Source organism: Micromys minutus (assembly GCF_963924665.1).
Source record: "Micromys minutus genome assembly, chromosome: 1".
Classification (NCBI taxonomy): Eukaryota; Metazoa; Chordata; class Mammalia; order Rodentia; family Muridae; genus Micromys; species Micromys minutus.
The window spans coordinates 64,511,092-64,528,428 of NC_137969.1; the positions used below are offsets into that span (position 1 = coordinate 64,511,092).

Below are 17,337 nucleotides of genomic sequence, written 5' to 3' on the forward strand. Positions count from 1 at the left end.
CCTCGCCTTGAAACGGTTCTTACAAGGATAGGGAATGTCACTTTGGGGTTTCTGGGGCTGGGATACAAAATTTCAAGATGACCCTCCTGGTGGGAAATGGTGTCTGTGTGTCTGTTATCAACTTGGACCAGAAGAAAGGAGAAAACAGGGGTTCGCCATGAGTCTCAGGCACTTGGAAAGACATCCCCAACGCCTCTATTTCTCTCTCAGCTGTAATTTGCATTTAAAGAATTTTTATGGGTTAAAACAAAATGTCCCCAGTGGAGTTGCTCATGGCAGCTCTGTGAAGCAAACGGTGCTTCCACTTAAATCTGGTAAAATGGAGTCAAACCAGATCTCTGGCTGGTCATCATTGGTCATTGGTGACAGCCTTCTATATTCCAGAAAACAAAAACAAAAACAAAAACAAAAACAGGTTTTCACACCTATTATGCATCTTATTTCTCTGTGATGCATATATACCACAGAGTCACAACCCTCATTTTAAGGTGAGGTGGCATTTCCTGTAGCTAATAGGAGATACAGCTGAACTGGGCAATGGGGGTGGGGGTGAGGGGTGACTAAAGGCTGTGTCGTTCATGAGCATTGACAACATGGCATGCTTAGGGATGCCCCAGAAATGGAAGACGCTCTGACTCTATTTTCCTGGAGCAGTAAGCAACCTGTATATAGGGCAAACATTTCCATGGAATGAGACACGGCTCTCCCAGCCCTTACCCAGGCTTTTTCAGCTCGCCAAAGTAGAGATGTCAGACGTGACACCGGACACCTGTGATGACCGTGCAGTAATAAAGGGTCTGACTTGAACTAAAAATTATCTGCTGTTTATCCGACATCCATATCTAATGAGTGGTACTCTGGTGGCTTTATCTGGCTGCCCCACTGCTCTTTGGTCACTGCATGCCACACCGTGGAGCAGACCCACTGACATGATGCTGACATTACTCCACCAATGGTAATTATGACTCAAGGCCACCGTGAGATAGCCTTCTGTTTCTGTCTTCGAGGCTTCGAGTAAGGACTGTGTCAGAGTCAAGTATCTGCAACACTTTCCAGTTTGGAAGATGATGCTTTATATGATTACCAGATAAAGCCAATCTCTCTCACTGAACCCATAGCCCAGACCAGACTGAGCCTTAGCTGTACTTCTCCCAGGGCATCCCTCCAGGTCAAAGACTCAGTAGTAACTCTTACACCACGCTCTCACAATCTTGCTGTCCAGTAGGAGAGTCACTTACTTGTATGGGATGTGTTTGCTCCCGTTGACCAAAGCCAGGATGACGTTGCCCAGAGCAGACAGTGAGAGGCACAGCCCCGAGCCTCCTTCCCGGTTTTTGCTGAGCGCTTTCACACAGCTGCCCAGGTCAATGAGATGTAGGCGGCTGCGGCCTCCAGACACTGGTACCGGGGAAGACACAAGAACAAAAAAAAAGGGAGAATGGATAAGTTTTCTCTTCATGTATCTCTCCCAGGAGCATGGGGAAAGGGAAAGATAAACATTTGGTAACACAAACAAGCAAAGCTGAGGTTTTAAATACCATCAGTGCTCTTAAATTCCACATACCACAAGCCTTCTCTAACCTACTGTCATTTATTTCACAAGTGAAAGCATAATCCTTGTAGATCAAATGGTTTACTGAAGAAAAGTAAAGGTTTTAGCTAACTGTTCCGTGGATTACCAAGTTCTGAAACTTGCCAAGTCGGAACCCCGACAGTTCCGGACTGATTAACTAGTCTAGTTAGCGTCAAGGCTGCTGACCTAAAGCTCTGCCAGGAGACAGGTTGGTAACTCCAGGAAAAATCTGGAAGATGTGAGATCCAGGTGCAGAGGCAGGGGAGATTCAAGTGTTTGCTGAGTGTCTGCCAATTGCCAGGTGCACAGACATCTATCTAATTCAGTTCTCACACAACATCCTCCAAACGCCATCCTCCTCTTCTTGTAGATGAGAACATGAAAGTTCAAAAAAGCTAAAAGTTTCACTCATGAATTAGGGCTACAATAAAGCAACAGGGAGCAGACTGCATCTTGTATCCAAAGCAACCAAAAGTAAGCAGAATATGTGTGAAGTCGCTAATTTTTCTAAGACACTAGACATTAGATAGAGAAGAGTGTTTCTTGAGGCACATGAGACAAATAAGGTGGCCACTTGTGGTGCCTCATCCAACTGTGCAGAAAGTTCCCAGGCTTTGGGCAAAGAGCCCAGACTAAGGAAACCAAGGCAGCAGCCGTGAGCAGGACAGGGCACTGGAAAGAAAAGGACTCTTGGATTTGTCTCTGGAAGCTTTAGCTCTGTGCCCATCAGTAGATGCAGAGGGAATTGCTGAGGCAAAGCCAGGAACATTCCCAACAGTCAGGTTGGAACATCTAAAAGATAAATGGGTACAAAGTGGAGGAGGCCTACAATCCCACAGTGAAAAGGTCTTTGAAATAAACACAGAGAAGCAGCGCTCTCCGAACCCACAGAGAAGGTGATGAAACGCTGTTACCGCCATTCTGTGTCAAAGTCCAAATGCTTACAGAGACATGGCCAGCGGAGCCATAGACAAGATCTGTCTCGATTAGAACAAAGTATACACAATAACCTTGAAGAGATTAAGAATGAAGTTGGGATTACATCTGAGAGTTCATGGCAGGTTACCGGTTAGCAAAAGAAAACGTCAGAAAAATCTGATAACATATCAGTATAAGCCTTCAAAATAAAATATGGAGAAAAATACAAAAGTAAACAACAGAAGTAGAGAGTGAGCGGGGAGGGAGAGGGGAGGGAGGGAATTGAAAAGGCTGCAGTACAACCTCAGGTGTCTGAACTCCACGTGCTTGGGTTTCAGGAGCAGACACACATGTAGCATTTGGATAAATAACTTTCCCTACACGATGGAAACCACCAACCCACAAATCTAACACAGCTCAGTCAGACCCAGGAACAAGAATAATGACCAGAACCAGTGAAGTGGATGCTGATCACACTGCTCAGAGCAGAAGAGAAAAGCAGCCCAAGGAGCAAAGACATGGCTCACACAAAGGAACGGAGGTAAGCGTGGTTGCCAAGTTCTCCTTAGAACTACTCAATGAGATAGCTCAGAAACATTTTTAAAAGGTTAAAAATTGTCAAATGAGTAGTCAACATTCATAAAAAGCATCACTGCAAAATAAAGGGGAAATAAATACATTTTTTTTTGATGTGGGGCTGGGAGGGTGGGCCCAGTGTGTAAGAACACTTGCTATGCAAACTTGAGAACCTGAGTTTGAATCTGCAGCAATCAGCAGAGAACCAGGAGAGCCCGTAAGCCCAGCACTGTGGGGCGGTTTGGGGGTATACATACATCCAGAAGCTCTCTGATCAGCTAGAATGACTGAACAGTGACCTTTGGGCTAAGAGGAAGAGAGATCCTGGCAGAGAGCAATAGAGGAAGACAAGAGACATGTTCCCTTGGCTTCTTCATACCTGTCCCAACATCGTCAGTTGGCTTCATGTAAGGGACTTTCAGGTAGCGCTTCTGGGTAACTGAACTCAAAGATTATTTTTGAGGGCAGGGTATGGATTTGCTGTTGGGAAAGAGCTTGAGGGAGACCATCTTGGATCCCTCAATACCCCTACCTGCTGGTGACCATGAACATTCCAGAAAGCATAGCATTGCAGCTGAGCCCTCTAGTTTTCCCAGCTTGGTCTCCACACTGTAGACATGAATGAAGTTCATTTCGCTCATTCAGCTGTCCTGGGGGTGACCCCTTCTAAGGGAGGCCACATTAATTCTCATCTACCCTATTTCAAATCATGCGAGATTGGCTGGTTCATGGCAATGTGCTGGGGACACAGTTATTTTTAAACCAAACATCATCTGTTTTGCAGCCCAATCAGGCAGACAGGAGAGGCTCAGAGATTCCTCACCCATCTCAGATGAAAGGGCAAAGACAGAGACCAATTTAGACTTCCAGACGTAATAGTCCATTTGATGCAACAGAATAAAAAGTATAATGTATATCTGGCAAAACAGAATACAGAGAACAAAAGGTGGTTTAGATTGTGTTGAAGAGTTTTATGGAGTACCTGTAATTACCAGAATGACTCAGAGTGAGAGGCACCCTTACACAATGGAAAAAGCTGCTCTCTGCTCTCTACCCACTGGCGTTGGGGCGGTCAGAGAATCTGGCTCTCCCAAATGGTACTTAATCTAGAAGTGTGCCAAGGCAGTGCACACAGGCTGTTTGATGGCGTCAAGAACTTATATCACTACAAGTGCCTATGGAGAAAGTCATCCTGCCACGACTGAGCAAAAGAGGTGGGAATGGCTATGGGTGAGAAGCAGGCTCCTTGTCTGCCTTCCAGATTTCTGAGATCAAGGATATAAGAGTTAAAGAAACATTCTCCAATCTGTCTTGAGCAATTTTTTAAAGAGAGCATCTCACCTATTCCAGGCTGGCCTTGAACTTGCTATATTACTGAGGATAACAACTCTGAAACTTTGATGTTTCTGTCTATCGTGTGCTGGGAGAACAGGCCTGTGTTACCACACTCAGTGTATATGGTACTGGGCATCAAACTTTAGGCTTCATGCATTTGAGGCTCCAACTCAGCCACACCCTCAGCCCCCACATTTTCAATGTTTTGAGTCCAGAGATAGACCAAACCAAATTACCCACATATTTCATTTTCCCCACAAGGAACAACGTCCGAAACTCACCTATTTCTGAACCACACTGCATTGAGTACCAGCTAGGTCCCGGGGATACTAAACTCTCCTAAAACCACTTAGTGCCTACTTTATGCATTAATTGGGCTGGAATTGTAGATGGTAAGACTGAGGTCCATACTGAGGAAAGAATCACCCATGATGTCATTGAAAATTAATGCTGAGTCAGATGGGAACCCAAAGTGAACTCTTTAAACATGGCTCCCAATTTGGCATCATTCTGGAATTCCCTGGGACCCGCAAAGAACTACTTCTGTCTGCCCCCCCCCCCACTTCCAAGTCTTCTCTCCGACTGTTTGGAATGCAGAACAGGCACCTGGATTCATTTACAAGTTCTCAGACAACTGCCACATGCTGTAGTCTAGAAACCAGTGTCTTCCCACCCGGTTGAGTTAGTGACATTCTCTGTCACCTCTGTAAGACACTGACTTGCACCAAGCATGCCAAGTGCTTATGGCTGCTTTGTTTAAGCACTTTGGTTCCAAAACCAGGCACTGTCTATCTACCAGGAGATCAGCAGTTTAAGACACTTGCGTTTATTATGTAAACTAAAATACAAATAATACAGAAACCAAATAAGACACTATTTTATATGAAGATGAATATATATAAATTAAACTTAATTTTTGGGGGAAGGTGTCTTAAAGAAAAGAGTCAAGTTAAATCAGGTATGCTTATGAAATTAGAGTTGGGGGAAAAAAAGAAAAAAGAAAAAGAAGCCGGGGAAAGTTGGTAGCAAATAGGTCGTTTAAGTTCTTGAATCACTCCGAGGAAATGTAAGTAAAAGCGATTAAAATCAGTGTCTAGCTAACTTATTTGAATTAGAACTTTACGTTGAAAAGTCATCTCAAAGGGAAATCCCTGCTGTGTGCCCCTAAGATCAATGAATAAATGTATATTTGTTACACACGTCTCTTTTGATATGGTCCCCCTGATTAGTGGACTTTCTCTGTGAGCTGCCCAACTTCTGGCAGTGTATTTAGTGTACCCACAGCCCCAGCTGCCCAAGGGTGGTTTGCATGCTGGGTTAGATATTTGAGACAGGTGGTTGAAAGGAAGAAGAAAGAATTTTGCCTCAGCTTCCTAGGTGTCAATCCACAGTTGCCTGGCTCCTCCGTGAGGCAAGGCTGAACCACTGTGGCAAGAATGTGTGGTGGAAGAGACTGCTCATGTCATAGAAACTGGGAAGCACAAAGAAAGAGACAGAGGCAAGGGCCAGGATCTCTCCTTGAAACATATGTTCCCTTGCAATCTGCTTCTCCCAGTGAGGCCCCACTCCTGTCTCTCCCACCTCTCGATAGTCAACTCAAAGTTTGAAGGCATTAAACCATTCATTAGGTCAGAGTCCTCAGGGTCTATAATTTCAGGAATAGCCATTACATGCACACTTGGAGGTATGCCTTACTAATCCCCCAGGTAATTCAAAATCCAAACAAGTTGGTCTTGCCCTTCCAAAACTAGCTGTTTTGTATGGCAGAGAAAGCTGGGGTTAAAACTCAGCACACATTCCACTGGATACAATACACAGGTACTAAGTACTGGCATGCAGGCACAGGACCAGCACCATGGAGACCCAAGATGAGGATCAGAGTCATCTGTTCTCAGTACATAACCTAGTGGAGCCCAACAAGCATGGGAGATAAAACTGTAAGGCAGAATGGGACCGAAGCTGCTATGGGGTTCTAAGGAGAAGAACCTTATGTAGCAGGGAGATTCTAGGAAGTTGTAAGGAACAGGAAGGCTCTTATGGAGGAAGAAGGCTTGAGACCCTTCACACTTTCCGTTTCCCTTCCCTCCTCCCTGAGGTGAGGCAGCTCTGACATTGACAGTGGGAGAGATTGAAGATGCAAGCGTTGGTAGCATCATTTCATAATTGACTCTGGCTAGGAAGCCGGGAGTCATGCAGTATACAGCCATTTACCTGCTCGGGTTAGTTCTCTGTGAACTGACCAACTTCTCTCAGTACCAGCCTGCACGAAGGTGCTTCTGGGGACAGTAGGAAGGCTCACCCACTTTAGAAGCACATCTGCTGAGCCGATGGAAGGGGCCCTTTGAGACTGTGCATCCCTGGGTAGTACTTGACTGGTTGAGGTCATACTGCAGCCTTTGTAAACTGCATTTGACCGCCACCAGAAAGCCAAGATGAAGCAAACTGTCTGATTAGACTTGTAACCAGATGAGTGCAGACACAGATGCCTACCCAAGTGCATGGTCACACAATCCTGTATCTGTGGACAGCCTAGACTACGGTGTGTTCCGGGAAGGAAGCCAGGTGAGACCTTATCAGACGCCCAGCATTAGTTGTTGGTGGATACTAGATGGCCATAACAATGTTCATCAAAGGGATGCACTGAAATTATCAATTGTTATTATGTATATGTATGATGTGTGCTATGCGTACAGGTATGTGCATGCTACAGCATGCATGGGATCATTTCTTCGTTCCACCATGATTTCTGGGGATGAAACTCAGGGCGTCTGGTTTGTGTAGTGAGCCCTTTTCCTGGTGAGCCATGCTCATGAAAAGGAAAACTGGCTTTACTGTTTCGCTACTCTAGAGTGACACAGCTATCCATTATGAGGAGCAGAGGCCCCCATTGCTCATTGGGGCCTCTTCTCTGTGCTGAATTTGCACAAAGCCTGCAAGCCCTTGTAGATTTAACAGTGAGGCCTTATAGCTCTGCTAATATTCCAAAAGTGTTGGGAATTGTGGAGCTATTTAAAGCCAGGCTGATACTATCTACAGAACAGTGATATATCAACAAAGAATGTTCTTTTCTATCTTGACTGGAAGGTTTTAGTCATCTAGCTGTCTAGATGCATCACATCTAGAGCACGCATCACATACGATACATAGATAGGACTAAGACTTGGGCACATACATGCACACACTATGTATTTAGTACTTGCAGCAGAGATTGCCCTGAATCCATCATCAGGCTAAGCCTCTCCCAGTTGGTTAACAACTCTGCTTCCTGCTTCCCCCACAGGGTGACTAATTAATAAACCTTCCCTTAATTGAGTTCTGGCTGCCAAGTCCACAGGGATTATAACTTATATATAAGTAAACAAAATTTCCATTTTAAACAACAGACCAAATCTTCTCATTATGGGTTAGCCACATAAATCCATTGAAATTCTGCTGGGCTCCAGGCTGGGTCTGAATCTTTGCCTTTGAGATGCTGGGGCCCTAGCAGGTGGGAGTGGTTTGCCTTTTGCCCACAGCAGCCTGGACCCTCCTCCTCTCATCTAGTTTACTGCAACACCGGACATCACCTGAGAGGTTTGGAAGACGTTGGTGGCATCTGCCTTTTCCTTTCACCTGAATTTATTATTTAAAAGCAATTTTCATGCACAACTTAGAAACAAAAATATGAGTTAGCTGTTAAATATTTGATAAGTGTTCAGGATCTGGGGGGACAAACTTGGGAGCAAGTCGTCAGTTTTTGAGAACTGTAGAATCGGAAATTCAACATTTTTACATTTGAAGCACTTTGGTGAAATCTTTCTGCATGTTCACTGTTTAAGATTCTAAGATGCAAATAAGATAAAGAAATGATAAAAATAAATAAATAAAAAGAAAGACCAAAAGAGAGTTGCCACTAGGTGTGCAATTCTTTGGGCTCTTTGGATCTCTCTGCTCAGTGCCTTTGGGAGCCCTCATCTGAGGCAGAGGTATTGGGACTTCCCTTTGCTAACCACTACAGGCTGATTGTTACTGTTGACAGCTGTTTAAATGACTAAAATAATATTGTTCCAATTCTCACATTGACTTGCTAAGACATTACCCAGAGAAAGCAGCAAGGGTGGGGAGAGGACTCATGGTTTGTCTGCAGATTACTGAGCTCCTGGTCTAGTCCTAAATCCTATTCTGGCCTCAAGATTGTGATGCTAAACAAAGATGCTTGACAAGGCACAAACTCCCCTTTGAGAACTAGTGTCCTTTAAAAGGTTTCTACCCAACGTGTCTTCCTGTTCCTGAATCAAACCCTCACAATCTCAGGCTGTCAAGGGAGATCTGGTCCTACTCAATAAAGGCATCTTGTGGGGGAGGAATGCTCTCCCAGAGGGACAAGTGACACCAGGGTTTCTAGATTCCTGGGGAACTGCTCCATCTGCTTTTCAGATCTGTGCAGGTGTCCTTGGCTAGTGGAACCCCAGCCACTAGATGGCTGTTTTTTATTCATTAACTTGGTGGGGATGGGAGGCAGGTCTTGGGGGCCAGTCAAACTAAGATGAGCAAAGAACTAGGCAGAGACTTGAACAAGTGATACATTAGCCAGAGAAGCTTTAAATGAAAGAAGTTAGGCACAAAGGGACCCATTTGGGCCACAGGATTGATTCACACACTACTTGGGTAAAGGTTAAACACAGACAGAAACAAATCAGTGCTTGACAGGGACTAGAAGTGAGCTAAGGGCTGACTATAAAAAGCAAAGAGTACTTTCCCTGGCCACTGGATACAAATTATTCCTCAATAAACCATTTAAGACACTGTAGCTAAGTTAGGTGTGGTGGGTACATGGCTGCAATCCTGGCATTATGGAGCCTGAGGCAGAAGGATTTCGAGTTCAAGGACACCTAAGCTAAACAGTGAGACGTCGTTTCAGAAAACCCAACAACTTTGAAAGCAAGCAGACAAGTCTACAAACTCTAGGGAGTAGGAAGTGTGGGAAGGGTCAGGTCAACTGAGCAATCAGGTGGGAAGGAGGATTTTCCAGTTGAGGATGATATCAGGAACCCCAGAGGACTATTTTCAGGACCATTTTCCAAGTCTTCTTGGCAACAAGGATGTGTGAGGAGAAACTAGGTGTGTCTCCTTATTCATGGATCATAGGAAGATGTTCAGATTTTCAGGAAATTTCAGATTTTCCTTGGAATAGGGCTTCTTATAATTATCAAGACAAGATTTTCCCTCCTCACTCAGGTTTTGTTTTCTTTTTCTGACATCTACAATCATTCTAAAAAAATAGGGGGCTAGTTGCTTGGGATTTGAAAGCTCTACCAAGATGTTCTTGAGAGAACATCTGCCTCACTAGCCCAGTCCTGTGGCTTAGGTCTTGTCAGAAAGCCTAGTGAGTCAACATAGCACTTGGCCCCTGGATCAAGCTGTCCATATATAGGTACTCAGTTAAGTACTGGTACCCAACTCTAGGCAAAGATGAGTAATTGCTTAGAGTCCAGTCCTAGCTTTGAGAAAAGAGCCAGGCTGGGTCTGTGAACAGAACTAGGGTCTGGCTGTATGGCTCTGCCACAGAGCAAGTATTGTGCTAGCATTTATACTGGTAACAAAGTATGATTTATAAACTCTTCAGAAACATAGTTCTTACTTTTTAACCTGTAGGGCAGACTCAACATAGGGATGAATGTCATGTTGGGAAGTCCTCTAGTGGTTTACTATTAGTTTATTATTGGTTTCAGTGGGATGGGGTGGTGGCTATTCTTGGTTGTCAACTTGATAACATCTGGACACAGGGGTTACATCTGAGAGGGATTTCTGCTCAATTTGAAGTAGAAAGATTTACTTCTAATCTGGATCTTTGAAGTAGGAAGACACACACACACACACACACACACACACACACACACACACACACACATACACACAGAAAGTGAGAAAGAGAATCATTCTGTAAGCTCTGTTACTCTGGAGAACCCTGAGAGATGCAGGTAGTGATCCCTGCAGGACTTATGAACAGAAATAAAGTGTCCAACAGTTGTTTTTCTTTTTTAATTCATTCTTTCACTCACTTAAGGCAGTGCCATTTGTAAATTATCATGGCCAAAGTTCACCTTTTGTTCCTGTACAGCTCAGAATGTGAGCTTGGGCCTAGAATCTAAATGATCTTTAATCGAAACCACTGAGCTGCAAGTGGGTGCCCCACCCTCTGCTAAGGGAGGGTGCTACTGCAGGCTGACCAGAGCTAGGTGGAGCTGGCTAGGATGGACTTACTTCCGCCCTTCCCGCTCTTCTCCATCCGGTACTGGTAGATATGCAGGGTAAAGAGCATGTGGGAGTTGCGGTGGTCATCCTCGTCACAATCCTGTTGGCTGCTTCGCCTTGAGGCAATGGCGGCATCCAGGAAGAAGGCGGCTTTCTCTGCAGTAGGCGCTCGCAGTTCACTCTGGTTCTGCAACTGGGGGACAGAAAGTCAGAGCTGAGGCTGCAGGCCTCCCTCCCACCTTTAAGGTTCAGCCCACTCTGCAAGACCAGAAGTCCTTCTGAAACCAGGCCCTATACACATAGGCCTTTCTCAGCTTAGTAATCTTTTTATACATTTTTCATGGATGCATGAGATGCATGTGTGTATAGGCATGTGTGCATATGTGTGGGCACCCTTGTGTGCCTGTAGAGGCCTGGTGGCAACACTGGGAATTGTCCTTGATTGTTCACTGTGGCAGGGTCTCTGAATTGATCCCAGAATTCCAGATGTAAGAGTTTTTGGCAAGTCTGCTCTGTAGATCCTGGTCTCTCTTTAGGGAAATAGTTCTCAACTTCTGGGTCATGACCCCTTGGGGAGGGTGTCAAATGACCCTTTCAGAGGATTTGCCGAAAATCAAAACCAAAACCATCAAAAACCAAAGACATTTACCTTACGATTCATAACAGTATTGGAATTACAGTTATGAAGTAGCAATGAAATAATTTTATGGTTGGGTTCACAACACAAGGAACTCTACTGAAAGGTCACAGCATTAGGAAGGCTGAGACCCACTGCTTAAGGCTAAGATTGTAGTCAGACTGTCACACCCACCCAGCACATATGTGGGTTCTAAGAATCTGAACTCTAATCCTGATGCTTTTGTGGATAGAACTTGAAAAGGCTTAGGCAACCCAGCTTAGTTAATTTGTTTCTGAAAAGTAAGATTGTCCACATTCACTGGATGTATCTTGGTTTTACATATTTTACAGCTAGTAAGGGGCTGCTCTCGAAAACCAACATTCTGGACCGTTCATCCTCCAACATGAGAGATGTGATCGGACTTTGACCTTAGATAGTGTATTGGAGACAGGTGAAATGTGGCTTTACATCTGAGGAGGAAGGAACTTGCCTAGTGTTCAGATCCAGTTTCTCACATATTTAGTAAAAGCTGATTTGGGGCCACATTCAGCAGCATAATTATAAACAAGAAGGATGTGTATGGTGTCTGGGGATAATTGTCAAATTGACAGACTCTCAATTCACTTGGGAGACGGGCCTCTGGATCTAACTGTAGGATTATTGTGACTGCAAGGTTAAGGTTGGAAAACCCACCCCTTGAGGGTGGCACAGTCCCCTGGTTGGGATCCTGGGCTGTGGAGAGTTGGCACTCAACAGCGGCAGGTATTCACTCACTCTTGCTTCCTGGTTGTGAATGTCACGTGATCAGCGGCTACAGGCTCCTGCTGCCTTGGTGATGGCCTGTTCCCTTCAACTTCAAGTCATAATAAAGACTGTCCAGTTGCTTGTGTTGGGGTATTTTATCATAGCAACAGAACCATGTACAAAAGCCATGTAGAAACAACTAAGTACTTACAGGTCTCATCTGTATTTAAGAGAGATGTGGTTTTTGCTTTAGCTCCTGAATTTATGCTCATAGCAAACTCACACGTGGTCAGAAAAGACACAGTGGGCATTGTGTCCAAATCTGATGAGAACAGGGTCTGAATCCCAGCAGTCCCTTTGTGGTGGAAAGAAAATCTACTTTTGGTTTTGTTGAGACAAGTCCTTGATTTTCCTCACACTCCGAATCTCCTCTCCTCAGCGATCTGGATGCTGGCGCAGCAGGTGTGTGCCTGATTTAGCTTTGATTTTTCAAAGAACTGATTTGCAACATGTCTTTGGGTTGGTACAAATTATGACAATTTTCTACTCCGACTTTAACCATACCTATAATTTCAAACCGTGAGAAGCAATATTTGGTGCAGGCAGGATTTGCAAGCTAACACGAGCTTTAAAATCCTGTCTCCTGAGAGGCTCTGCCAGAGCATGACAAATAGAGAGGCTGATGCTCACAGCCAACCACTGGACTGAGAATGGGGTCCCCAATGAAGGAGTTAGAGAAAGGATTGAAGGAGTTGAAGGGGTTTGCACCTTCATAAGGACAACAATGTCAACCAACCAGAGCTTCCAGTGACTAAACCACTGTTCAAAGAGTACACATGGACGGACCCATGGCTCCAGCTGCACATGTAGCAGAGGATGGCCTTGTTGGGCAGCAATGGAAAGAGAAGTCCTTGGTCCTGCCAAGGCTCAATGCCCCAGTGTAGGGGAATGTCAGGGCAAGGAGGTGGGAGGGGGTGGGTGGGTAGGTAGGTGGAACATCCTCATAGAAGCTGGGGGAGGGGTGATGGAATGGGGTTATGGAGGGGAATCCCGAAAAAAGGATAACATTTGAAATGTAAATAAAATATATCCAATAAAATCCATAAATAAATAAATAATGCAAAAAAAGTCCTGGAACTTTGAAAGGATTTTATCTAATGCATACTTTTGAACTTGTTGTCAGACTTAAACTACAGAATTATAGACATTTTAAAGAAGGGTTTCAAGGCCATACTGTTTCCATCTTATTTACCTTTGGTAAACAGATCTTCACTTAAGAGAACCTTTGTTAGTAGACTAAAAAATGAACCTAAGTTCCCACTAAGCCCTGCCAAACTTGCAGCAGGAGTGGTAGCCTGGTACTCCGACTCCTGCCATGGAGTCTGTGTATCTACGCCTGAGCAAATGCTATGTGTCGGAGTGGCAGCTCCCTGGATCACACGGGGACTTGTTAGAAATGCACACTGCAGGGCAATGAGCTTTACCCCAAGTGGAATCAGAAATTCTTGGGGCTGGGGGAGCCCAGTGTTCCATTTCAAATCCTCCAGACAACTCTGATGTATACTACAGAGATTTCTAAAGGAAACTGGGAGGGTCTGGGTACCCTAAACAGAGGCTGAGCAGCAGAGGATAATACTGTTTCTGGGGCATCCTCACCCACAGAAATGACCTGGCTGGTGGAAGCCAGGTATTTATCAGAGACATCTATCTAAGACAGGAGGCATTTTGGAAAGCCTACTGCAGGAGACTGGCAGAATTGACTTTCTGGGTATGAACCAGGGGAACCCTAGCGACATCCCTGCAAAGGGAAGACCTTCATAACAGCCAGACTTCCTGAAAAGGCAAACAAGAACTTCTCTCAGTTTCCATAGCTCTAGCGATGACATCATGGTTCTAATTAGAAATCGGTTACTAGTTTTCCCCACAGCACTGCTAATCCGGCCCGTGAAGCAATGCCAGCAACACAGTTTATAGAGTCATAAACAAGCCCCCATAATGGCTGCAGATATTTGTGTGGAGCTGTAAATATTTCAGTTTGTTGTTAAACAAAAGAAAGATTGTACTTTTTTTTTTTTCCCATTCTTGAAAGAGGCGTCAAGAAAGTGGATTCAGTCTCTCCCCAAATGCTATGACAACTGCCGTTCCTGTTCACTGTCAATTAGATTCAAGGTACAAATATTTAGGTTGGGTGAGCAGATGGCCCTACAGCTGCAGGTCATAAAATTCCTGTCTACTTTAAGGTCAATACTTATAAGCCTTTCCCAGTTTACATGGTAAGTGATTCCAGGGCTGAGCTACCCCACCCTCTGATGTAGAGAGCCAAGAGTTACCTGTGTGCCGCAGATGGGATCCTCACAGAGGTACACGCCAGGGGACTGCCCATCCTGTAGGCTGCCCGTGGCCACCTCAGATAGCAGGTCTCGAAGGTTCTCCTCTTTCCCCCACACCTCCACAGCTGAGATCCGGACTGAGAATCGGGCCCCCGTCTTTTCTTTGCGCTCATTGATAAGCTTGAACAGCCAAGAGATAGCACACGGGATAATGCCCAGGTTCTGCATGGAGTCATCCCTTCCAATCATGGTGTAGGATTTCCCTGTGGGAGCAGGGGCAGAGAGATGCTGAAAACGCAGAAGGAAGGTGTGGGGGAGTGGGAAGAAGGCAAACTAGAGAATAAAAAGACTAAAAATTTAGCTAACATTTCCCTATACCAGGGATGAAACAGCTATAAAAGAATGTGAGAACCCAAACAAAGGACAAGGTGAAGTCACAAGGGACCTTGCAGAGGACCTCAGACATCACAGACTATCTGCCTTCTGTATTGTTCTACATGGAGTAGGACAAGTGGGCTTTTCATCACAATAACAGTCCTTTTTATAGCCACCCCATAGACTAAATCCACACACTCGTGGTTTATGTCCTTTCTCAAGTTAAATGCTGGTTTGTTTTTGTTTTTAAATAGCATGAGCAAATTCCAATAAAATCAGGACCCCTGCTTTGATCTGTGATCAGGAAGTGAAGAAAAGAGTGGGGGTGGGGTAGAACGGGCTCTCTGTCACGGGGGTGGGGGGGAGGTGTCTCTGCAAGGCCTGTGAGATGATCTCTTCTACCAAGAAGCACTTTCTTTGAGTTTCCTAAATTGCTAATTCTTTCTGTATGTTAGAGAAGGCCTGGGGACAAAGAGGCCAGGACTGGGAAGAGATCGTCGAGGGGATTTAAGCCAGTCCTTTGCAGGGCTAGCTGGTGGCTCCTTTCTTACCTAATGAAACAGGGAGGACTCCTCACAGGGCTGGATGCTGGTTCATGGACAGCTTTGGTTTGCTTCCCCCATGTGGGGTTCAGCTTGGAGATTCCTCCATTGGCTCCACCCACCCGAATCTGTTTCCCAGACATCCCCTGTTCAGGACAGACATATACATCTTCCCTGCTTCCCTACTCCCTGGACTTGACTATGACCTTGATCTATGATTAATCCATTGTTCCCCTCTTGGACTTGAAGCTGTCCTACGGGAATAGGTGTCTACTTAGGACCGACACTTGCTTCAAAGTCTGATATGCTTGTTCTTTATCATCCAATTTAGCACCAAAAGGGGACTTAGTCCACTGCCTTTGCATCAAGGACTCTAGAGCCAACATGGAAACATGAATGAGGTGACCAAGCAAGCAGCACCAGAGGTCAAGTTTCCACTCACCCAGCTTGGCATGGCCAAAACAGAACACACAGCCATCTGCCCCGTTCACCACAGACTGGATGACTTCGGCCACAGTTCCTGCACAAACTTCAGCCTGGAAGACACAAGATGAGGCACTCAGTAAAGGCACCATGTAGCGCCTTGATGACGTAGAAGCAACTCTGCCTTCCTGGGGCTTTGAGTCCTAGCGTCACTATTATTCCAGATGGTGCAAACTCTGCCACTTAGAAGCACTGGGGACCTTCTACCCTCTCTACCCTTGTACTCAGTGAGGCACCCTGACTACAAACCTCCCTTCCACCAAGTGATAGCAAGCTCTAGTCTTAAAGTAGGTGCAGGCTGTAGCGAGAGAGTGGAGTGGGTTCTATATTGGTCCTCTGTTCACTAGACCCTTACACACACACACACACATGTGCACACACACACATGTGCGCGCACACACACACACACACACACACACACACACACACACACACACCATCTCTCAAATAAGAGCTAGTCATACTACAGGGGAAAGCATGACTTCCAACTCAGAACAGAAACCCTGAGGAATATCTTAGTTCCTACAGAACTGAGAACATCCGGATGTGTGTCTGCTTTCTTCCCATCTCTTTTTTCTTTGCCCACATCTGACTTTTAAAACCCTCTTTCTCTATACACACGCTCAAGGTAGGCAGCCTCGATTGCTACACGCCAGTATGGTATTTGGGGTATTCTTAAGCTGAGTGTGCCTTGTCTTCGGTGTGATCATTACAATCTTTACACCGAGAGCAGGTTCTTGATGACTTCTTTGTATCTCTCCATTGATGCCCAGTGATAGTGCATGTTGCAAACAGACGCTATGCAGTGTGTGGACCGCCTTAGAGACTTCGGAAATCTCTTGCTGGCATCTCAGACTATTGCAGCAGTGGCAGAACAGAAGTACTTTCCGTGTCCTTCACTTCTGTCTCAGGGCTGGAGTCAGACCCCACAGAGGCCCTGAGAGCAGTCAAATAACTAGGGCTCTGCAGCCATTGGATCAATGGGCCTCCCAGTGGGAATCTGAAAGGAAGCAGCCTGGGCCATGAATGTAGTCATTCAGCTCCATGGTACAGCTGTGCGATTGATCTAAGTATCTGGAAATCAACTTTCTCTCTCAAACTAAAATTAAAAATCACACTCCCAACAATAGTCAGTTGTTCAGGGGTGGTCACCTCAGCAGCTCTTCAGAGGTCCCCCTTAGCCAAGGGATGGAGGGATAGGGCTATTTGAGGACCATGAGATCTTATACAACTTCCAGGACTGAGGTCACAAGAGTCTATGTCACTCTGCAGCCAAGACTAGAACAGTAGAGATTATCTGGACATAGCCAGAGTTGTCTCTTCCAGTGCAGGGAGAAGGTACCGCCCATGAGCCCGTCTTTGACTTGAAAGGGGGTGGGGTCTGGAGACTGCCAGATACCCTGGCCACACATAATGTTAACGATGAGAATCTTAAGACACCAAGGAGAATTTTGGTTATGTGCAGAACAAACTGCCATTGGAGTCACCAGTAAAGAGACCAAGGGAGCAGTAAAGACAGAAGAGTGGCCTCACAGGGTAAGCTACCCCCATGTAGTGTGTCTGTTTAGTTCTTCAGAGAGAAGAGAATGACCAGAGATTTGCCTAGGT

General features: G+C 45.3%; 1 protein-coding gene across 1 annotated transcript in view; it reads right to left on the reverse strand.

Moving 5' to 3' along the window:
* KIF26B (kinesin family member 26B) overlaps positions 1-17,337 on the reverse strand; it is a gene marked incomplete at its 3' end in the record, with an annotated part of 389,216 nt that overhangs the window by 39,974 nt on the left and 331,905 nt on the right. Inside the window, exons 7-10 of the mRNA XM_080922693.1 lie at positions 15,689-15,782; positions 14,330-14,592; positions 10,646-10,829; positions 1,239-1,398 (exon numbers count right to left, since the gene is read on the reverse strand). Of these exons, the coding sequence (XP_080778819.1) occupies positions 1,239-1,398; positions 10,646-10,829; positions 14,330-14,592; positions 15,689-15,782 (701 nt within the window). The remainder of the gene's footprint in view (positions 1-1,238; positions 1,399-10,645; positions 10,830-14,329; positions 14,593-15,688; positions 15,783-17,337) is intronic.